We start from the raw sequence: 24222 nt of genomic DNA, 5'->3' as shown, positions 1-24222 counted from the left end.
AACATAAAATATGTACATGGCTGAGAGTAAAAGTGATTAAGTTCATATATTTCTTTCCTAGAGCTTTCCTCTTTAAAAATAATGCTAACCTGTAAATGTGCTAAGAAGACATTTCTACCTCTTCTTCTAAAGTCAGAGAAGTGCATTATCTTCATGTGTTTAGGAAGCAGTTATGTCCTTTGGGTACAACTGAATCAAGTCAAAGTGAATTGCCAAGAGTGTTCTGGGTAAAACGGCCATTAGGTGAATATTGAATGATATTGCTAGAAATTTTGTTTGAAGTTCTTAAGAGTAATTGGTATTATTTGATTTCAAAAAAGAGAGTCACATATTTTAGTGCAACATTTGTTAGGAGGGGGTTCATAGTTGACAGTACCAATAAGCTCCCAGGGCTGCGCTGGGATCCTAACGGTCTGATTGCACAGGATGTGAAGCTCCAGCGGCCTCTCTCTGGTGTCTCTGCTACCGCCTCACCCCATCCAGTCAGAGCTCAGCTTCACCATAGTCCTATGGCATAAAACAGTGTAGAAATTGTTACTTGGGCTTGCAGTCTGTTTGTTAGAGAAGAAAAAATTTAAAGCAGTAATTTTAAAAGGACTCTTTCATCCAGTTGGTAATTGCGACGCTGTTAGTTCCAAGTTTAATGCCTCTCCTCCCACATCCATCTTCTGTCTCTCTTGCTATCTCTCTCTCATCTCTCTCTGTTTCTCTCTCATCTGTCTCTTCTCTCTTTCCCTCTACTCCTCTGTAATGGCTTTTAGTTATATCAGTACTTATAAAATGTGTTTATGTTGCTTTTGTAGTCCAGTGTAGAGAACTGATAGGAGGTCAGAACTGAAATCAGTACAAGTTTCCTTCCACTACCTCTTGCCTTACTCTAGGACCTTTCAAACGAGTCATCAGAACACAGCTGTGGTGTCTGTGGCTTGGTTCTTTGCTCTTGGAGAGGAGTAGCGCCCTAGCCCACTCTAGTGGGTAGAATCGCCGTGGACATAGGCTGCAAGAGGGCCAAGGCTAACACTTACCTTACATGGACGAGGTCAGTTGACAGCTCAGTCTCCGTCTCAGAACCCACCCCATGGTGCTGCAGAACCTGTGGCCATTTATCCAGACATAGACCTTGTATGTGCATTGTCAGTATCCAGCCCTGCTTTTTTTAACAAAAATCTTGTCTTTAGAAGTGCACTGGTGTGCTGAATAATGAATGCTTCCTTCTGCCTCTCTTTAGTATTTTAGTATATTATTTGATTCTTTTAATTGGGCAAGAATTTTTATTCAGTACATTTTTATTCTAATAAAACTTATAGGATACAAACAAACTCACATATTGGAGGTAAATCTTGAAATTATTAAAAGTACTGTATTTACTGTAGTTCTTTATATCGTTCTGAAGAATGTTAGTTGCTCCTTACCTGATTCTTGCTAGCCTGGGCTTGTGTGGAACTGTGCTACTCTGGAGGCTGAGGAGGAGCTGAGCTCTGCTTGAGAGCTCCTGAGTTCCCAGTCATCAGTAAGTGAACAAAACCCAGCTGGGCGTGGGGGTGTACGCCTATACTCCTAGCATGCAGGAGGCTGAGGCAGGAGGCTTGCACTGGTTCAAGACCAGCCTGGACTACATAGTGAGCTCAAGGCCAGCCTGATCTACATGTAAGACAGTGACAGTAGACACCTAGGTCGCAGAAGGATAAAATGAGTTGATATGTATAAAATGCTTGCCTGAAGCCTAATGTGTTCAGTAGATGCTAGCTACTGAAGAGGTTATTAATAACTTCATATTGCATGAAGAATGGAAACCTGTGCACACTGGATGAACAGACTCTTCAGGCCCCTTGTATTTATACATGTGTTTTCCCTAGCTGGGGAGGGGGAAGCCCAGGACCTCACACAGGTGAGAAAAGCATGGTCCCACTGTGCGCCACTCCCAAGCCACTCTAATGAACTGATGTAGCAAACAAGTTTTATTCCATTGAAACTCAAGATCTGTTTTCCATGTGTACCTGTTAGCCATTGGGCTGATTCTTGTGAATGCAGGAGGTGCTTACTGAGTTTGTGCCATGGAGTACATTAGGCACTGTGCCCATTATGTGGTGGTTTCCCTCCAGAAGCTCACTTGACACACTTAATGTGAGGTGGTAGGAGAGACGGCATCTCAGCAGTGGCTGCGTGTACCTAGATGGGATGTGGGAATTGGTTCATTTGAAAGCTGGGCGCCTTATGCTTTGTACCAAATTGCACAACAAGCATGTGTCTTTTTTGTTCTTGCACAGGTTTCTGCATGTTTGTACTGAGCTTGGTGAAGAAACATTACCGTCTGCAGTTTTATATGGTGTGTATTAGCCATTATTGTGTGGTCCTTCTGTGTCATAAACCCTGCTTCCCTCTCTCCTTTTCTTCCTGTATGGAGGAGATGGAACCTAGTCTGCTAGTGGAAGTCTCATGTTAGTGTGAAAGAAGGATATTTCAATTTTAGATGCCCACTGAACACAGAAAATTGAAGTGGAGATGTCTTTCAGGCCTTAAAAAAAATTTAACCATTCCCAAAACTTTGCTAAAATTTTTCCAATGACTACAAATAGTTTTTTAAAAAACTATTTGAATTCCCTACATTGTAGAACTTTGAAGCATTTTCATAGTCTCTACAATGATTACAATACCTGAGAAGAATCTACATGCTGCTATTCTATAGAACTTTACTGGTTCCCTTGCTACAAGCATGTGCTTCCAGGGGGCAGAGTGTGGACTTTCTCGGTAATTAAGGTTAGTCACAGAATTGCATAATTCTTTTTGGCATGAGGTGTCTGGCTGAGCCAGTCAAAGTCTATGTTTGATGGAATTTATTACCTTGCTAAACTTTTTGTGTTTCTTTAAAATGCAGCTAGTCATGAAGCTAAAATGCAGCATTATTTTTAGATCTGTGAAGCCATGTAGCAACAAGGCTTGTTTTAGATTGGGATTGTATTTCCTGTTTGTGCTGTGCTTTTCTCCAGGAAGACGTCCTCCTAACTATCACTACTGGGAAGCTGAAGTATTTCTTACTTTTCTAATCAGTGGATCTGAAAGTGAAGAGTACAATTCTTAGTGGGCATCTAGAAATGATCAAGGCAAGTTAGAATCTCATTAGAGAAGACAGCCTTCCCTTGGAACCTCAGAAAACTGGTTCCGGGACCCCATGAATCCCAAAGTCCAGAGGTGCTTGGCGCCTTTATATAAAATAGCAGAATATTTCTGTCTGATCAATACATGTCCTCCTACAGACTTTGAATCATCTCTGGGCTACTTATAATGCCCAATACCATAGGAAAACCGAGTAAATGCTTAAGCTGTGGCCAGACATGGTCACGCGTACTGTAATCCCAGCATCAGGATGAGGCGGCAGTTCAAGGCCAACCTGAGCTAGTAGTAAGCTCAAGACCAGGCTGAGCTACATAGTGAGACCCTATCTCAAAAAACAAAAGAGAAAAAGTTCTGTTGTGTTTAGGAAGTGACAACACAAGAGAATAAATCTGTACAGATGCCCCTGGTATTTCTGATCCCTGCTTGGTTGAACCCACAGATGTAGGATAGGGATACAGAGGGCCATCTGCATGAATGCTGAAAAAAATCCTTTGTGCGTTTTGAAAGCACTAGCATCAAAGAATTGATCTTTAATGTCATCAAAACCAGAATATAACAGAACAATCTACATAAAGTATTATTTGCTGAAATGGAAAGCAGGTTTATTAAGGGTAATGCAATTTCCTAATTATTTTGAAAAGTTGTTTTACAAATTCCAGTCAAAATTGTGGGACTAGGACCTAGGAACTCTGCTTCTCTGGGTTCCCATCCTTGTCGGCAACTGCACTGTCACTAACCTGGCCAGCTCTCAGGCCATTGGAACTGTGACATTGAACACCATCATCGTTCACGTAGGGAGAGGTGGAGTTTGAGTGCAGTGGATGGTGCCACGTGCTTGTAATCCCACCTACCCAGGAGCTGAGGCAGGAGGGTTGCAAGTTAGAGCTGAACCTGGGCAATTAAATGAAGCCCTGTCACAAATTTTATAGATAGGTGAATGATGAGAAAGAAAGAAATGGGAGCCCGGGAGATGGCTCAGTGGAATAAGTGCTTCCCTGGCAAACACAAGGGCCTGAGTTCAATCCTGGGTTCTGCAAAAAAAAAGAGGGGGAGGGGGAGGAGGAGGAGGAGGAGGAGGAGGAGGAGGAGGAAAGAAAAAAGGAAGGAGGGAAGGAAGGAAGAAACGAACAAACCAACATCAAGAAGAAGGAGAAGGAGAAGAAAGAAGAGAAAGAAAAAAGAAGGGAGGGAAGGAAGGAAGGAACAAACAAACAAACCAACATCAATAGGCCTGACGACATAGCTGAGTGGTAGCGTGCTTGCCTCGCGTGCGTGAAGCCCTGGGTTCAGTCTCCAATACTGCGAGGCATGGGGAAGCAGACAGCTGGACCCTACTGGTTTGGATCATTTCAAGTAGAAATACCTCAGTATGAGCAAATGTTATCATGATAAGCTTCGGGAGGAAAATAGGTGTTAGCTTTTTTTCATAACAGCAGGATGCAGCCAGAGTAAAATAAATGTTCCTCCCTAAACGCCACAGTAGCACCATGAATTTCTCATCATTGTTTAAATTGGGAGATTTGAGATTATGGTTCATTCTTATATGTGTTTTTAAAATGTAATATATTTCACTGTTAGCACCCCATTTGTTTATAACTTAAGATGATTTTGGTAAATAGTTCTATTTGTTTAAGATTATAGTAGACAATGGAGTGAATTCGGTTTGCTAACTGCACTTACTGTGTGTGACCTTTTCTTACAAAGTCTGACAAAAGCCAGAGCAGACACCAGTCTTTGCACACTGCGCTTGTGCGCTCGGCTGCACTGCCGCTGTGTCCGCTGACTGTTATGTTGTTGGTCTGTTACAGTTCGCTTGGACTCATGTCACCTTACTGATAACCGTCACCCAGTCACACCTGGTCATCCAAAATCTGTTTGAAGGCATGATATGGTAAGGGGACAACATTGTTCTGTGTCGTAGTCAGGTCTGGATCGCTTGAATCTCTGTAGCAGTGGGCAGTGCACACAGACACGCCTTATGTGCTCTTCCTGCTCCCCTATCCCATTAAAATCACCGTGTTGGCTTCCTGCCTCACACCTGAAGAGCAAATGCTGGAAGCTTTAAAGTTCCGGACAAAGTGCAGAAAGTCCTCACAAAGGCCCCAAACTTACATTTTCAGATAGACCTTGGTGTGACTTTTAGGAAGAGCAGACTTGAGAAGGACTTTGATATCAACATGGAACATGTGAGAAGGGTGGGCCCACCTCGCTTTTCCAGCATTTAGGGAGAAGTCGGGTGGATTCCTCTGCACGCCTTGGAGGAGTGGGTCAGATTGCAGGGCTGGAGGCGAGCCCTGCAGCAGCTTGTGAAGAGGCAGAGAGCCTTTATGTTATGTAAAAATTATAAACTTATTTGGTACAATTAGTTGGAATGAAGAAAAGGCTTACAATTAAAAAAAAAAAAAGAATGATAATACTTCCCCCACATTCATTTTAAGCCCATTAATTAAAATAGCATAAAATTATTGGGTACATTAAGATGAATTTCAGTGTTGGTCTTGTTTTTACTGAGATCCTCACATGTACATGTGTGAATAGACACTTGGATTCATTTAAGTTTGTCTGCCACATAAAAACTTATTGATGAGGAGCAGTTTCTCAGACACGTAGATGATGTTTGGCTCATAGGGTTTAACATAATCACAGACTGGGACAAAAATAAATTAATTTTTCCTAGAAGAGAATTTGCTTTAAGGGTTGGTATAAATTTATCACGTGCTCTGTCTAAACTGGTTGACTCGTTTCCATTTTAAAAGGTTACTTTTCTTAAAAGTAAATTTTATTCTTTGTAACTTGTTCATTATCAAACTAAGATTTAAATGTCCATAGCCATAAAAATTGATTATTTAATATTTTCCTTAGCCACATTATCTTAATATGTTAATTTATTTATAGATTGTGATCTGCTTAAATGCTAAAGGAGCAAATCTGGTATATAGTTATTGCTTCTGCTAATGTTTTTATCATGTGTCATGCTCTGGACTGGGCAGAAGTGTAATCTAAAGGATTATTATATTGGTTTCTCATGAGTCATAAGCTTATATGAATATTTGCTACTTAATAATGCAGACTTTTTTCTGCTGACTTTCTTTTTTTAAAGGTTCCTTGTTCCAATATCAAGTGTTATCTGCAATGACATTACCGCTTACCTTTTTGGATTTTTTTTTGGAAGAACTCCATTAATTAAGGTAATGGAAAATGTTACATGCAAGCTACTCCTATAGCCTTAAAAATTAGCCAACAGCATGATTTTCACCCACTCAGTACTGCTGCACCTTGTCTGCATTCTAAGATACCTTGATTTTTCCAGCTGCACTTAGCAGCCCTGGGATAAGGGCAGAGAGCACATCTTCCACCAGCTCCATCTGGGTCCCATGCTCCCCAGGGGTGTAGGGGATCAGGTCACTTCCCCTCCCACCTTCCTTTTGGCTTCTTACCAGACAGCCCTAAGAGGGAGCTTTTCATTGACTGCTTTCCCTGGGAGCACCATCTCCTCAGCTGTTCTTCCCTTTGCCAAAGTTTCTGAAAAAGTAAATTGTTTCATATTCATGCACTATGGTCCATGTGCAAGGCTTTTATCCCCAAACTTATTTTTTAAAAGATTGGGGGTGGGGCTGTGGAGATAGCTCAGTGCTTTAAGCATTTGCCTTCACAAGCTGAAGGACCTGGGTTCAATCCCCGGTACCACATGCTGTGCTGGCCCCACCCTGGTGTGCCCAGCCAGCCACCGAAACCAGACATTGTGGCACACACCTACAATCCCAGTGCTAGGGAGGCTGAAACAGGAGGATCACTGTGAGTCTGAGCTGCATAGCATCTGAGCTGTGCAGCGAGACCCAGTACCAAAAATGTAAAAATAAAATAAAAAATAAAAAAGCTCTGGGGACCCTTGAATAAATAATATAGCACAAGTAATAAAAGGTTTAAAAGTAGAGAAGAAAAATCACAGATTATTGCCATAGATTTGCTCATGCTTATAGACAATGCAGGCAAAGAAAGAAATGAAGTGTGTTAACCAGACATAGAGGTGCCCACCTGTGCTCCTTACACTGAAGGAAACTGAGGCAGGAGGATTACAAGTTCAAGCTCCACCTGGATAGTTGAGTAAGACTTGTCTCAGAATAGAATAAAAATAACTGAGGGTGTAGCTCAGAATCACAGAGCCCCTGGGTTTGATCCGTAGAATCATCATACACAAAAAATTTATTGCACAGTTATTTTGTGATCACAGTATCTCCCCTGCCAGGTAAGTATGCAGTTATTACTTTGGGTAAGAAAGAAACAAGCCACTTCTTCATGGAAATTAAACCTTTTTCTAGAACTGAGTTTTCTAATATGTGCTTTTATGTTGGAGTTTCAGACAGGATTTGTTCCACATATTGGGCAAAATCTTCAGTTATATTCCCACACAAATAGTACATGGTTACTGTCATGTTATTGTTTGAAGGCAGTTCGGGCAGGGACTGAGCCCAGGAGTCAGGTATACAAGCTTCTGTGTATTCAGAGTGCCGTGGGGCAGCTTAGTGTTTGTGGACAAATGAGTGGACTGCTTGTCCTTTGAAAAGCCTTCCGCAGACTTCCCTGTGAGGGCTGCGATGGAACTCAGTGGTAGAGCGCTTGTCTAGCATGCATCCCTGGGTTACATCCCTAATGTCAGAGAAGGAAAATAAAATGAAACAACTGTCCCTGCCAGGATGTGGCATAGCACCAGGCAGAGCTGGAGGGCCCTTGGCAGCAAGGTGTGTGCCTTTAAGTGATTTTGAAACTGCTGCAGTACAAAAATAAGCTACAGTGTTGAAGAGGTCGGTGCGGGCTGTTCCCGGCTTAGAAAGCCTGTTAGGCTGTAGATGACTCTTGGGGGCTGATGCTGCATGTAACTTCTAGTGACTTGACAGACTGCAGCAGCTGTATCGCACTCCTTGGCAACTGAGCCACTTGCTTCTAAACTAATCTGATGTGGATCAGCTTGATTTGCTAAGTTATCTTTAATCAGTAGACACCTGAATTTGAGACTGCTGCCACATTAGGCAACAGCAGCAGCCCAGGATTAGCCAGATTAGCTAGAAGGTAGTGTGTGCCTCCTTGCGTACAGCACAATTCTTACCAGATTTCTCAAGAACCCATATCCATAACCCATTTTGGTTTTGGGTTTATCAACAATCAAGAGGTCTGTAACAGCTCAAGAAGTTCACCTGTGACCCATTTCTAACCTTAGAAATTTCCCCAGGCATGTAGCTTCTGTTACAGTTTGTTCCAAGGAACTGGTAGTCCTGAAGACTCTCAGTGATCTTTGATTCCAGCCCTTTTCCTCCTCAGTGGCTGAGGCAGTGGGCGCCACCCTCCACTCCTAAATCTTTTCCTCCTGCGCCTGCATTCCGGTTCCAGACTTTCTCTCCTGAAACACCCCATTCACCGGAAAACAATAAATAGCTCAACTCTGAAATGAACAACATTTATCCTCAGAAGCACAACGTAACCCTCCTTTATTTCTGGAGATAGACGTAGACTCCGGGGATGGCAGTATGTAAATACTCGAGGAGCAAATATAGTACTGGGGGCTGTGGAGAAGCTTACCATTTCAGAAAGAGCTCTTTCTGTATTACATGTTAGGCATGTATGACAATTGGGTGTGCTGCACCGTGTCCGTGTATGTCATACTCCTCTTGCGGGGTCAGTAGCAGGTCAGCACAGACTGTGTGTACCTGGAATGAATATGTGTTGTCGGTATTCCAAGATAAGCATGAACGTCTCATTATTTCACTCTACAGTTTAGAGCCCTTGGAGGGGAAAACCCCCACTACCTTGAGACTGCCTATAAGAGGCCAATGAAGCACATCACACGTACCTGGTCCTGTCCTGTGCTAGACACTTGCCCAAGTACATCAGGGTCACAGAATGAAGGGAAAAGATTTTTAAATACTTCCAATAAGAGAAAAGTCAGGAGGGCGTGCAAGGCATTGAGAAACTCCTTGGCCAGAGTTTGCCTGTCTGTTGTGTGCTTTATAAGTGCAGTAACTCTTTTTTTAATTTTATTTGACCTTTTTTAGTTGTCTCCTAAGAAGACTTGGGAAGGATTCATTGGCGGTTTCTTTTCTACGGTCGTGTTTGGCTTCATTGTGAGTTTTATTAGGATTTTTGTTGGTATTTTTCAAGGGAAAGCTTGTCTGCTTTAAACCTTAATAAGCCAGAGAATGCTAATAATATATGTATTGAAACCTATTACACAGAATCACTGCTGCAGCCCAGGGCCAGGCTGCCTCCCACAGTCACCTGGAGAGTGTCAGCAAAATCTGCGTCCCAGCTTTGTCCCCCGACCACTAACTTCCTTGGGGGCCTTGGGGGCCAGCCTGATTCAAGCCCTACTGTTGTGCCCTTGCGCTTTGGTAGTGTCTCATTGCTGTTCTCCCTCGTGGGAGCCATGGGTGCTGGGACTGCAGTGTCTGAGTGATACCAAAGAGTGCAGACGGGGCTGAAAACTTGGTCCTCTCCCTACTTGGTGGCCACATGGCTCAGTGGGCGGTTCCACAGGAACTGAACTTGCAGGGAAAGTCTGTGAATTGTGAAATAATGTTAACTTTTAGTCACAGACAATGAGTATTATTCAGGTTTACAAATTAGTTTGTAACATTAGGAAGTTGCAGTATGGGTACCATAAATTACTAGGAATAAGATAAATTTACAAAGAAAAGTTAAGAAATTTAACTTTTAACTAGTTCCTGACAGTGGTAGTTAATATAAAATAGTATATCTAAACATAGAGTGACCAGTAATAACATGATGTTTTGAGAGACAGAGTAAATATATAAATAAATGGAAATGTGCCACTATCCTAGATTGGAAAACTATTATAATTCCTCCTTTTTCTTTATAAATTCATTTCATTCTCAGTGAAAATTCCAATAGAATTTCATGAAATTACTCTGAAATTTTTGAGGGATAGTGTTGAAAATAACTAATACATGGAATAATTAAAAATTGTGCAATACTATTTTGCACACTAAAAAACAGAAATAATCAAAGCATTAAGTTAAATAATACTAGAGCCAGCTGTGTTGGCATGTATGTGTAATCCCAGCACTTGGGAGGCAGAGGCAGAAAGATCGTTGCAAGTTCAAGACCAGCCTGGGGTACAAAGTGAGCTCAAGGCCAGCCTGAATTGCAGAGTGAGACCCTGCTTCAAAAAGGAAAAAAAAAAGTTAAGTAATACCGTAAGGATTTGGTATTATTAAAGATCAATTTAGAAATATGTAGGAATGTCTACCTCATTGGAAAAAAGATAAACTTGCCCTGTAAGAATGTAGCATATGATAAAATAGAAGAGCAGTTGTATTTTTTTTTAAACAAATGGTTTTGAAGAAATCAGTTTTTGGGAGCATCAGTTTATATCCATTCCTAGAGTCATATTTGAGTTTCTATTAACTACTTGTGAGCGAAATAATGGGGTGAATGGCTGCAGAGGAAGCAAAGAGCAAGCAAACTGTTGTCCACTAATTGAAATTCACTTCAGGATATTTTATTTTATGTATCATTTACATCCTTTGCTGGGACGTGACAGCTGTTCAATGATGAGGCTAAGAAAGGAACAACTGAGTCAGTTTCCTGGGGTGGTGGCCAACCGTGGCGCTTTTCACTTGCATTATTTTGTGTTACCTTGTGAGTAATTTTGAATTACTAGCTACTTACTACTAGATGTTCAAATTAATATCAGTTTGTGTGTAATACATTTAAATCTTTTTCTTCCCTATACGGTATCTTCCTAATTCAATCCTTCGTCTCTGTAGCCTCTAGTAAGATTCCACATACTTTTAAAAATTAAGATCTTACTATCTCACATTTCTAAGTGTTCAAATCAGCTTCTTTCAACCAGCCCTATAGGCGTTTAGAGATCTCTTTCCTTTCAAAACCTTTTATTTTTGTAAAAGTCTTCCAAGTTGCTGTTTATTTGTTTTTTTTTTTAAATGGGGACATCTATTAGGATGACTTTTTAATTTTCCAAGTCCTTGGCAGAACGTTAGTATGAGAAACTCATGAGTCCCACAGCCACCCTCTCTGACACAAGGCCCAGGCGCTGGGGCACTGCTCACTGGCTCCTCTCGGTTGTCCAGGCTGCCTACCTGCTGTCCCAGTACCAGTACTTTGTCTGCCCTGTTGAGTACCGCAGTGATGTCAACTCCTTTGTCACCGAGTGTGAGCCCACCGACCTCTTCCAGCTGCACAGCTACTCTCTGCCCCCGTTCCTGCAGGCCGTGCTGAGATGGGTAAGCGCAAACGCCTGAGTCGCGTGCGAGGTCAGAGGGGCTTTTTTTCCTTCCAGAGTCCAGGCTGCCCGTAAATGTGAAATCACCTTTCTACCGGAAACTGCGTCCTGCTAGGTTTTTTTAACTTGATGTTGTCCCCGTGGTTTTCATGTCTGGTTACCATCAGTAAAATGTTCTCCCCTATGACCGCTGTTTTCTAAGCAAGAAATTAGTTTAGAAATTGCAAATTACTTGTATAGAAAGACTATACTTAAATACCAATGGGAATTTATTTTGCATATGTTTTAAGAATTTTTTTAATTATAAATTTTTACAAATACAATGAATTAGAGTGAATTTTACAAGTTATAGCTATGAATTAGCTGAATTTAAAACTTAGTCAAAATTCACCAATTGGAAGCTTCTGCTTGTAGAAATAAACTTTTCTCCCAGAAGCACAGTCTTGCCAGTCAGAGCAGTTGGAGGTCCTCGTGTGGGCACCAGCGAGCTCCCCAGCAGTGTGTGCTCCTCTGTGTCCTCAGGACTGGGCTGAGGCCCCCTACAAAGGGGAACCAACAGTGCACATATGCATGGGTGTGCATTTTAGCACACTGTTTTAAACCCACACTGGTGGTTTGTTTGAAACAAGTTAACCAACAAGTTACCTCTTTCCCTAAGTCCGTGCTTTCTGTTACCTGCCATGGCGTCTTCAGTGGCACCAGCCTTTGACTCAGGGTCAGCCTCCGGACCTGCAATGTGCACCCTTCTCTCTTGGACCTCAGTTTGTGTTATTTAAAGGGGGTGAGAGATAGTCAGACTGCAGAATTCTGTTTTTACCCTCTTTTCCTCTTTTGTAATTGTCTTGCTGTTATTTTGATTGTTTTTTATATTTTTATGTTTCTACAGCATTCAACATAGTCATAAGGGAAAAAAAGCCCAATGTTTTCCTTTTACCATATAAAATTAAATCAAGGGAAGTAAAGTACAAAGTTAAAATAATTTTATTACTGGTACTACTCATTTAAAAAGTGCCTATAGAAATTAGCTCAGTAGATTCTCAGCACTCCAGGCCCAACAGTGGGCTGTCCAGTTCCCAGGTCAGCTGGAACTTGCTCTGCCCGCGGCAGGACTCGGGATTCCTGAGGTACCTTGCCAAGGGGCTGGGGGGACTGGGGCAACAGTTGACAGGACACAGGTCTTACAGTGAATCTTCTTCCTGACCCTTAAAGCTTGCAAAATTAACAGCAACCAAAAAGAATGTGCTGTGTGCTTTGACTCACCTTCGTGTCATGCTATCGCATTAAGTGCCGCACTCAGGGCAGCTTTACTGTAGTGAATCCTAATGTGCCCCCTCCCTTTCTTTTCCTCTCCAGGAGACAGTGAGTTTGTATCCTTTTCAGATACACAGCATCGCTCTTTCAACCTTCGCTTCTTTGATTGGTCCATTCGGAGGCTTCTTTGCCAGTGGATTCAAAAGAGCTTTCAAAATCAAGGTATGTGTTTGGATTATCTGCTCCATTATACAGGAACACGATTAGAGAATGCGTCCTAGTTGGAGTTTGGTCCACAATTGGTGGAAATTTAATCCTTAGATAAAAATTTATACCTGCAGTTCATTTTAGCTATAGAAAAATACTGCCTGGTGGATTTGTGTGTGTGCTTTTCTGTTAGCTTTTAGACATGCCATATGAACATATCCATCTTAAAGTGTCCCGCCAGCCCCTCAAGGAAATGGCCTGCTTCTTAAATGTTAGCAAAAACAGAAGAACCTGTTCATTCAAGTGCTCATCAGGGTTCCAGCCACGAATGGTCCAAGACAGTGCTTGGCCAGTCTCACATGAAGGGTACCCATAAGAGCCTTTGGGTGAATAGCTGTCCATTCTGCTAGACTGGGGGTCACCAGACTTCCTAGGAAGAGGGAATGCTAAGCTGTGTTCAGCAAGGCACACCATTGCTTCTCTCACACCTCCCTCAACTCTGAACTCTGCTGTTGCAGTGCGGCCCCCACCCAACAGGCCACATGTCAATGAATGTGCACAGCTGGGTCTTACTAAAAGCTTTACTTAAAAAGCAGGCTGCAGGTAGAGTTTGGTCTGTGGTTACTACTTTGCACACCCTGCTCTAGATCCTTCACACTATCTGTATGTTTGGGTTAGGTTAGCTCATCATCGGGTGCCATCACCTGGTTGCCTTTACCTAAGGGAGGGTCTGATGTGTGCCCAGAGGGGCTAGTGAGCCGGGGGAGGTGGGCAAGTCAGGGGCGGTCTCTCCAAGGAGGTGGCATTGGAGCCAAAGTCTGCAGCAAGGGCAGAAGAGCAGAGGGGCACAAGCTAGGGTGGCCAGGAAGGACACCTGTGAGTCCTTGGTGGGAAGGTGGGTGCCCCTTGAGAACACAGTGCTTGGAGAAATGAGTCAGACATAGAAGGTGAAGTATCGTGGTTTCTGTTATATGAGAAAACCGAAGTGTAAGTTGTTTAAAGAGCAGAATAAAGGATAGGGGATAGGATGTGAGGGGCAGATGCTGGGGAGATGGCAGGGATCTGAGGCTGGGGGGCGGCCAGGGAGGGAAAGCTAGCAGGATCAGGACACCTATGTATCTGTACACCTTCCCGATAGGAATGCAGTTACTCTGTTTAGCAGCATATGCTAATAAAAACACACAAATGAATAAACTTCACCTAACATAATAAAACTACCCAACCAAGCACAAAACACTGAGTCTTGTGGTGATGTCAGAGTTCAGGGAAGGCAGTTGGGTTGGGGCATGGAAGCATCCAGGGCCAGGTTCACCACCGCCCAATTGGCCCCAGCATCCTGGGTAAGCTGCTGTTGTGCTTTGCTTTGCACCTGAATACTTAAGAAATGTGTGTCATAGAGATGAACCATTTGTTTCAGGGGACGACTGTTAGGAAAAGCATGACTTACATACCTGTCAGCAAAACTAACATAGCTCCCAATTCAGTCCTGGTTGAACAGCATGGCTGTACCAATATTCTACGAAATAATAGCTAAGAGAATGGTTACTTAGAAAATTTCCATTAATGAAGAAATTAATTTAAATTTTTAATTACTGACACTTTGATGCTATGGGTCAGTTCCTAAATCATGCTGAAATGAGCTCAGGCTTAAAAGATATGGCTTTCATCTGTTGAATGTGTTCTAATAAATTTGTATTTAGTGGAAAAACATAATAGTATTTTCCTTACATACCTCTTGATGCTGAAAAGACACAGAAATGTCTGTTAAGATAAGGGCCAGGACTATAACTCGGTGGCACAGCACTTGCCTAGCAAGTGCAAGGTCCTAAGTTTGATTCCTGGTTAAATTAATTAATTAATTAATTAATTAAATGAGTTTTTTACTGGTGATACTCTTGCAAATTCACGAATGCATTGGCTTGTTTCTGAAGGACTTTGCAAACACCATCCCAGGGCATGGAGGGATCATGGACAGATTCGACTGTCAGTACCTGATGGCGACCTTTGTGCACGTATACATCACAAGTTTCATAAGGTACCTGTGCATTCCGAAACTTCATTGCATGACTGCTTAGAGTTCTCATTTAAACTGGTATTTGTTTGAATAAGTTAAACTTTAAGTCACTGTGAATCTACTGCATCAAAGAGGCTGTTGGCCCCTGGGACTCTAGCTTTGAGTAGTGTGATACAGTTACATTGCAATAGTTTTACATACCTTTAAGCAATTTACCCTAAAACAAAAATGCATTGTGTGCATGGTACTTAACAAGGCCAAGCTACAGAGGCAGTGAATGTACCTAAGGCTGGATTTGAAGCATGAGAAGGTAAATTTCTTATCTGTGGGCATTATGGGGATGGTAAAAACTAAGGAATTAAAAGGTAGAAAACCATTCAGTCTACCAGTTGTTGCTTGAGTGCCTATTATATGTTTAGTCCTAAGTCTACACACAGATTTAGCAGAGAACAAAATCAGTTCTTTGCCCTCATGGTTTGAGTTGAGAGACTGGAGAGAGGATAACCAGAAATGAACAATAAATAAACACAGCTTGTTAGATGCTTATAAGTGCCAAGGACAAAAATAAGTGGGCCTGGCGATTCTTTCTGCCTGGGCAGGGTGGGTGGTGGCTATCACTCTTTCACAAACGTGGTTTATTCTTTTTTTTTTTTTTTTTTCTGTATTTTAGGGAAGGATCTATAGGGTGTCAGGGTCTCACTACTAGATCAGACTCATAGTGATCCTCCTGTTTACAGCCTCCCAAGAGCTGGGATTACAGGCGCGCACCACTACAGCCAGTCTCAATCGCACCTCAGTGTGCCCCAGGGAGAGGGGCTGGCATGACAGGCCCAGGGATCAAACCCCCAGTCGCTGTGCCTGCTTGCAGGTGCTTGAATCAGCTGAGCTATTTGGCTGGCCTTATTCTTGATAGGAAATCTTCACATTTTGGATCTGCCCCTAAAAATGAAGTTTGGTGTACAGGCTAAGCTCACATTGTCCATGAGCCCAGAGGCAGGCCACTTCTTCATAGTTCCTGAGCTATGGACAGCATGGATTGCCTTAGTAGAGTTATTTACATTGGAACTTATATTTAGAGATCCCTAAGTATATATGTTAAATATACACTAGAAGTGGAAGAATTTTTGTGTTACCCTTTTTTTGGGTGGGGACAGGGAGCAGGGAGTGGGGAGAGAGAGACTGTCATCTTATTAGAGATTTATCAGTTTCATTATTTTCAAATAATCAACTTCTAGTTTTGTTTTCTCTATGGTGTATCGTTGGTTTCCACTCTCATTTTTTATTTTTGTATTTTCTTGTAGGTTTAATTTGCTGTTCTTTTTCTTGAATCTGTTGTTTCTTTTCTTGAGATGAAACCTAGATTATTGATATTCAGCCTTCTTGTCTAAGACTGTAAGCTTTCGCATCGGTACCATTTTCTTCATCCTACAAGTAATGATTGTATTTTCCTGGTTCAATTGTAGATATTTTATTTCTAATATTAAGACCTTGTTTGACACATGGGTTATTTAGAAGTGTACCAATTGATTTTCAAGCAAAATAAGACTTTCCGATTCTTTTTCCCTCACTGATATTTGCCAGGATCCCACAGTGGTCAGAAAACACATCCTTCATGGTTTCACAGTTTATTTTGAGCCTGGATTCCTGGCTCAGCGTATGATCCATACTGGTCCACATTCCAGCTGCACATGGAACTGACATAGGAGAGATGTTGCTCTCAACTGGGTGGAGGTCAGCTGTGTCACTTTTGTGTCCCCTGAAATAAAAAAGTAATGCATAAGAGTAGAAAAGATTTATTGAGAGATCACTGCGAAGAGATAAATGGGGTCCTGGAAGAGGGTTGCTACCAAGGCCCTTTGCCGGGGTCATTTATACAGCAAGGTCGCGTTGTGAGTGTAACATGGGTCAAACCATCTCCAGGCTATAGGATTACAAGCAGAGCCACTTAGCTAATACTGTCCCAGTAAGGAAGTGGGTCACACAGCATGGGTGCATGGAAAGAACAAAGGCATTGGGGGAGGGGTGGGTGCAGATGCTCTGGTTACCCAGCCTGGGCAACTGATGCCTCTCTGGGCTTCCTGGTCCAGGCGGTGCTAATTATAGTATAATTCTGAGTTACTGTTGATCCCTTGGGGAGGCGTGGAAGCCTGGATGCTGCGTCTTTCTCTTGAGGCCTGGTCTTCACACGCCCCTCCAGCCTTCATTTTTGCTGTGCTCTTCTCTTCTGCAGACTCAAGGGCCTGTCCCTGTCTGTCTATTTTTATCTAACTTGGCTGTCTATAATAAATTGAATGTGCATTTTGCAGTTTTCAGATGTAACACTGTAATTATCAGTTGGATAAAATTTAACTCTTCAGCATGGATGCATTTTTTATTTTCTAATCTGCTTATTGTGTTGGTTACTAAGACAGCTTTGTTAAAATCTCTTTTCTTCCCCATTCTTTGTCACTTTTATTCAGAAAATCTCTTGACTAGTTATACATTTATTCCCCTTTCTAATTCTATCAATTTTTGCATCATATATTTGGGGTTAAATTGGGTGCCTGTGAACATGGTCATATCTCTGTTGAACTGGTCCTCTTTATGTTCTAATGTCCACCATCTTTACTACTTCCCTTCAATTCTCCTTTTTTTAGATGTTAGAAAAGCTGTAGCAGCTTTCTTATGATTAGTGTTTGATGGCATTTCTCTCTTGTTTTACTTTTAGCATTCCATTGTCTTCATTTTTAATGAAGACAGAAACTGTTTAGTAAACATTTAGCTGGAATTTTCAGTTTATAACCAAGTCAACAAGCTTTGTCTTTTAAATTGTAGGATTTAACCGATTTGTCTAACAGATATTTATTTGGTGACCTGCATTATTTAGATATTAGCGATAAGTGGATGAATCCTTAGGACTTTTATTTTCAGAAAATGCAGCTTTTGTGGCATTAGTTTGCCCTCTTCCTTTTAAGGAACATCTGCCGAGAAGCCATGCAGGGCCTCACTGTCACCATCCAGAAGCAGATATCCCCCTGGCAGCCATGTGGGCTGGGGCCGGGCTGCAGCTGCCCTGCCCAAGCGGAGTGCCTGCTGGCATGACTTTGTGTTGGACTGAACGTGCTTCAGGCATTTTCCTTCCTCTGTGGGCCCGGCTCTGGGTCTGTGCTGTGACTGTTGCCCAGTGTTGTGAAGAAATGTAGGGCGGGTGGGCCCTGGCTGAGGGCGCTTGGGCAAAGAGAAGCTCCTGGCCACTGTGGGTTTGTAGGTGACTGGAGCCAGGGGAGTGACCTGTGCTGGCTGATTGGATCTCTTGTGTAGTTTTCAGGGTTTGTTTTGTTTTGTTTTGTTTTGTTGTACTGGGAATCAAACTCAGGGCCTTGCGCTTGCCAGGCAGGTGCTTGTGTCGCTGAGTTATATCCCTTGTAGTTTTTATAAATCAGAGATGCCTAGATTAAATCTTTTCTTACCCTTACTATGAGAATACCATGCAGCAGACCTTTCTTTGTTGCCAGGATTTATCCCTCCTGTCACTGTTTAAACAGTTTTGGTTATAAATCACACATGCATTTTCCCACCTATGCATAAGTCAGAATTCCTGTTTGTCTCCCATGTATGGCTTAGGTCTTGCTTATTGCATTTTTTTTCTCCATAAAACATAAGCCTCACTCTGTTTTTCCTACTTGAGTAGACTTGGAAAATGCAGAGCAGCGCATGCACAGGAAGCCTAAAGGGCTCACTCTCCACCTTGATGACCCAGTGCTGCTGAATTGCAGTGCTGAGATGTCTCAGTGTGACAGTAGAGTGAGGGCTGGGGTCAAGCGCTGGAAAGCACAGTCCCTGATGGCGGTAGTGCTGCTTGTGGGATGGGCGTGAAGTTGGCGTCATGTCCTGTACATGCAGAACCTGGAGGAGGGGCCAGGAGGGCACCACAAGAGGCACTCCTGGCGCACTGCAAGTAGAGTGGCCAGGCCACCAGGCCAGGGGCATGCCAATGCCCGGCCCTTCCTTGGCCTCCACCTGGGCCTCTGGGCCCCTGCTATGGAGATGTGGCAGGCAGCACCCTCTTGTCCCCATCCTGTGGACACACTGGAATCTTGTTTGCTGAATTGGGTCATATGAGATATTCTTGGAGCAGGTTCTGGTGCCTGCTTGTGTCCTGGGCAGGGCCGCTGGTGCTAGGTGCAGGGTGTCTGCGTTCAGTCGCCTACACATACGCAGCTCCCTGTGTGTTTGACAGAGTGCCCTTTAACATCTGGAAATTTGTCTGAAGGTCAGAATTTAATTGCTATTTCTATACCTGTTTGGGGGCTTTCTCTGTGTCTGGCAGGATCTTTCCTTCCAGAATGGGCTGTGTCCTTCCAGTCTCAGGGCCCCGCTCAGCCCACCCTCCAGAGACTCTTCGTAAGAGCTGCATCCACTCCTTCGTGGCCTGCGTGCTCCTCATGCTCCGCGTTTGGGCCTTCTTTCTGCATCTAAGCTGTGTGTTTCTCAAAGCAGATGAGTTCTGGATTTCTTGCCCCTGACAGCAATGGACAGTAAACTGAGCTCTTAACAAAAGCTGCCTCAGTTCTGGGAGCTGCTGCTCCACACTTGAAGGCGAAGATTGGGCTGCACTTGAGGTGGGTGCTCCCTTCACCCTGGGAAGCAGCGCTCACTCACTCTGTCTCTCCACTTCCGCAGGGGCCCGAATCCCAGCAAGGTCCTGCAGCAGCTGCTGGTGTTGCAGCCAGAGCAGCAGCTGAACATCTACAGAACCCTGAAGATGCACCTCCTGGAGAAGGGCCTCCTGCAGCCTGCCTTGAAGGCATGACCAGCTGGGGAGGACACTGGAGATGCCACACGACAAGATCCTGTTGCTCTACAGAAAAAGGGTTGAAAATGCAATAGATTGAAGTTTTACAGACATAAATGTTTCTCCTCTGAAATTACTGTGAATATTTAACAAACACTTGATCTGAGTCCTGAAATAAGTAGCAAATTGCCAGCAAAATATCCTGTCCTTTTTCTAGGATGTGTTTCCTGACATAACTTCCTTCACCTGACTTGCTGGGTTTCATAATTTGAAAGACTTGTATTTAAAGAGTCAAACACTATAAAATGAGTAACTTGGGGGTGTCTTCAGATCGTACCTGGCAGTGGGATCTTTTGCACAAATATTTACTTTTGCCCTTGGAGCTGCTGTTTAATTTTAGCAGAATGTTTTATGCAAGGCACAATAGGAAGTCGGTTCTCCTTTGCTTCCTCCTCTTCTAGTCAGAGGAATGTTCTGAAGAACTGAGTAGGGTGGGGAAGGAAGCTTGCTCTGCTGACACTGCCACCCTTTTTTTTCTCTTCCCCTCCCTCCTCCTGCTCCCTCACCCTTTTCTTCCTCTTGTCTGTCTGTCTGTCTCTCTCTCTCTCTCCCTCTCTCTCCTCCCTACTCCTTCCTTGCCTGCCTCCCTCCCTTTCTCTCCCCTCCTCCTCCACTTCCTCTCTCTCTCTCTCCCCCCACCCTCTCCCTTCTTGCCTCCCTCCCTCCCTCTCTCTCCCCTCCTGTCTCTCCCCTTCATTTTGGGTGTTGGGTATTTGTCCCAGTAGCCTGGATAAAGTAAATGAGACCCTTGCCTGCCTCCCTCCCTTTCTCTCCCCTCCCCCTCCACTTCCTCTGTCTCTCTCTCCCCCCACCCTCTCCCTTCTTGCCTCCCTCCCTCCCTCTCTCCCCCTCCTCTCTCTCCTTTCCCCCTATCCTTCCTCTGTCTCTGTCTCTCTCTTTCTTTATCCTGCAAAGGATGAAACCTAGAGCTTTGCATGTATGGGGCTCATGGTCTACTGTCGCACCACTCAGGCAGCTGTCCACTTTTTGGACAAGTAGTCATTATCCACAAGCAAACATTCTACTTCTAGCTAGGTTCAAAATTCAGGAAAGGGAGGCTGCGACTTCTGCCATTACTAATGTCTTAGATGAGCAAGCTTTAAACTCTGTGTCTGATAAAATTGTTTGGGAAATGACCTCAGGAAACCTTTCCAAGGAATCTCAACAAAAGTGATTCCTGCTGGGGGAGCAGGTGTGCTGGTGCTGCTGCCACGAGTTCCCTGAGGACCAGGATGGGGCTGTGGCTGGGCCCTGGGGGTCGAACCCACTGCTCCTTGTCCCCGTGCACACTGCCTTCACTGAGCTCTGAGGCCCAGCACCCGCTGACTGAGCACCAGAGGCAGGTCAGTGCAGGGCAGGGAGTGGGCGGGGCTGGCACAGGACCAGAGTGATGGTAGCACGGGCAGGCTTGTGGGCTGGCTCCAGTGGGGGCTTTGTGCGGATGCAGTCACCCATCACAGACACAGACTTGGAGCAACTTCCTCGGACTGAGCTCAGGCCTGCTGTGCTTTCCCCTCCAAGACCAAGCAGACGGGCTTCCCTCCAAGAACAAAGAGCACACAAATGCCAACCCTTCACTTTGGGGAACTGGACGCTAGCAGACGAGAGTAATTTCTTTCTTTTTTAATATATATATATATATATTTTATTGGTACAGTGTATGTGACATACAGTGATTTACATGCGCCTCAGGAACCCGTACCTGGACACGCCGCATCTTGATCATGACCCTTCCCGCCAGCCGCCCGCCCTTCCCCACTCAGCTGCCATACAGAAGCTCCAGAGCTCTGTGCTGTCTGCGTGCACGTATCCTGCATCAGGCAGTCACCAGGAAACCTTCACAAATTGCCAGGTGTCTCGGCTAAGCATTCCAAGGGGAAAGACAGCTCTATTTTAAAGAGTGTTTTGCTAATGAAGAGAGTAAATATTTTTGTTTAAATCAGAAACAAATGATGATTGTTTTGTATTTCCATGCTGCTATCCCTGAAATAAAAAAAAAATTGCAGACCTGCAGAGTTCTACAGACAGACCGTAGCTTCAGTCTCACTTTGAGTCCCTTGGGTCACAGGAGATGCAGTCACATTGGGATGCGTCTCATTTTTGTTCTGGCCTGGCAGGCACTTAGTTGAGTGGCTACTGCCGCATATGCAGAGCCAGTGCATTTCACACTGCCCCTCAAAAGCTTAGAATTACCCCCAAGAGTGTTGCAGGAGGGGACGATCATGCCGGAGTTCAGGCCACTGGTGAGTTTTCAACATCCTTGGTTTTTTTTGCCCCCACCGAAAGCTCCAAATCCTAAGAGAACTTCAGGACACCAAACTTTTAAAATATGGACCATGAAAATGTTGTGCTAGGAGGTTCCAGTGAAAACTTGGCAGCTTGCACAGGTTAAAAAGTCCTTGTAGATGCATAGATCCCACCACATTTTCCTTTGAAGTAATTGGCGAGGCTTTGCAAGACAGAATTATGAGGGCATTGCTAAATACATGTATTATAAAATCAATACTATTATAAGGAAAGTATAAAGCTAGAAATATTTGGGGTCACAGTGAGAACTTTTTCTCAAATATGCTTTTAGAGTTCGGTGTACATTATATGTAAAAATAAATTCTTACTTTTAACAAAGCCCTAATGATGAACCTTTTTAGCATACTTTTATAGCATGTATATTAAAATAGAATATATTTTAGCAAAAGATTGCCATAAAGCCCTGACTTGATCACTTTTATATTTGCACTGGGATGAGGGCTGAGATTCCAATGTAGCAGTGTTGTAGCGGAAAAGAGAAGCTAGAGACGTCGTCACGGTAGCAGCTCCCGGCCCCGGACCTGCCTTTCAGGGAGGAACTGCCACGGGAGCTCCACTCAGCTGGCAGGGTTGTGGAAATCGTGTGTTTCCTCAGCTGTCCCTCCTTGCAGCACATGCTGGCACTGGGGATGGCGAGACCATGCCGCCCACTTTGATTTTCATGTAGAGCATCTCTTCATTTGCACTTTGGCTTGAACTAAGACAGTGTCACCTTGTTCCATGGAGAAGGAGCAGTGAAACTGTATTGTATGGGGGTAAATGTTCATGGTGTATGTCAGTCAGTCCCCCAAAACTTTTTACCAACATTGAGATAGGAAAATAAAGCCAAACATCATATTTTGACTTCGTTGTGCCATTTTCTCATTGGGGGACGCACCATTCATTAAGGAATGACAGATGCTCATCTGTGTGTGTTTGCCTCTATAGGGGCATCTTTGGGGCAGAGACGCATGGGTTTGGGGATACTTGAACATCTTTGTTGGTTAAGGGGTAGTATGCTGAGCTTCTGGGGCAGCACCAGGGTCCACAGTGTCCATGCTGTGTTTTTATTTTGAGGCTTTCAATTGCTCCTGGTCCCTCCTTGAACTCTGGGCTGTTGGAAGCCAGGTGGGATCGTCTCGCATGGCCTCTGTGTCCCTTGTCTGGAGGCAGCACATGTCCTGCAGGCACCTGGGCTTCTGAGCAAATGGGTTTGGAGTCTTAGGACTCCACTGGAGCCCTGGCCAAGCCCCAGACTTTCTGCATAGCTCTCGGGTGGGCTTCACGAGTGCCTTAGGTTAAAAATCAGAGAACAGTGAGGCTGCTGGCTTCGCACCTGGGATTAGAAGCTGGCCAGTAGCCCCTACTTTCCCACTTCTGTCCCATCATCTCCTGTCCTGCTTTTGTAGAACCGGGGATTGAACTCAGATCCTTGAGCTTGCCAGGGAAGTGCTTATTCCACTGAGCCATCTCCCCGGCCCCTCCTGTCCTGCTTTTGGTGGCATTGACTCAAGAGTTCCCTGAACTGTTGATGACCCCAGCTGTGTGCTTTGTCCAACCCAGACTGTCTGCAATATAGCCAGCACCAAGCTTTGCTCAGGAAGGATGAAAGCCTCAGGGTCCCTGCTCTGTACCAGGATGGGTGGGAGAGAGGAGTGTGCGGGCCAGGCAGCAGCGGAAATTGAGGAAGCCCTGCCTGCCTCCTCTCAGGGCCTGTCTGCACAGCTAGGGCTACCCACGGCCTTGTGAAATGCTTTCAGCCCATGCACTAGTGAGGGGCTACATTTCAGAAGCTGTGTTGTAGCTGCAGATTGGGCCTGGAGGATGTGACCCCACAAGCCACCTGGCTACCCAAAGCCCATTGTCTGCACAGAAGCAACCCTCTGGAAGCATCAAGTCATTCTGAGAGGGCTGGGCAAAGTGAGTTCCAGCAGGAGCTGAGAAGATCCGATCCAGACCCCTCCCTTCAGCTGTGAAGGGCTGAAGGGCCAGGGCCTGGCTGCTCAGGAGCTTGGTCTTTTACACTTCAGATGGGGCCAGGAACAGTGGTGCATCCCAGATGCTTGTGAGCAGCCAGCACCCGGAGTTTCAGCTCATCCTGGTGAGATGGACACATAGAATGGTCGGAACTTCTATCCGTTTCTTGTCTCCAGCAGCTGTACTGAGATATAATGTAGCTACCCTAGCACCATCACCAAATCCAGCGTAAGGACAGTTCTGCATTCTACAGAAGCTGCCTGGGCACCCATTGCAGTTTGC

General features: G+C 44.2%; 1 protein-coding gene across 1 annotated transcript in view; it reads left to right on the top strand.

Annotated features, from left to right (window-relative positions):
- Cds1 (CDP-diacylglycerol synthase 1) overlaps window positions 1-20209 on the top strand; it is an 81484-nt gene extending 61275 nt beyond the window's left edge. Inside the window, exons 6-13 of the mRNA XM_004629268.2 lie at window positions 2268-2326; window positions 4923-5005; window positions 6215-6302; window positions 9162-9230; window positions 11220-11372; window positions 12725-12844; window positions 14761-14864; window positions 19506-20209. Coding sequence (XP_004629325.1) covers window positions 2268-2326; window positions 4923-5005; window positions 6215-6302; window positions 9162-9230; window positions 11220-11372; window positions 12725-12844; window positions 14761-14864; window positions 19506-19635 — 806 coding nt within the window. The 3' untranslated portion in view covers window positions 19636-20209. The remainder of the gene's footprint in view (window positions 1-2267; window positions 2327-4922; window positions 5006-6214; window positions 6303-9161; window positions 9231-11219; window positions 11373-12724; window positions 12845-14760; window positions 14865-19505) is intronic.
- Window positions 20210-24222: the final 4013 nt, after the last annotated feature.

The sequence above is a fragment of the Octodon degus genome, unplaced genomic scaffold, assembly GCF_000260255.1.
Source record: "Octodon degus isolate 3935 unplaced genomic scaffold, OctDeg1.0 scaffold00028, whole genome shotgun sequence".
In the NCBI taxonomy this organism is placed as follows: domain Eukaryota; kingdom Metazoa; phylum Chordata; class Mammalia; order Rodentia; family Octodontidae; genus Octodon; species Octodon degus.
The sequence above is the reverse complement of the archived record's forward strand: the minus strand, read 5'-3'. Positions and strand labels throughout refer to the sequence as shown.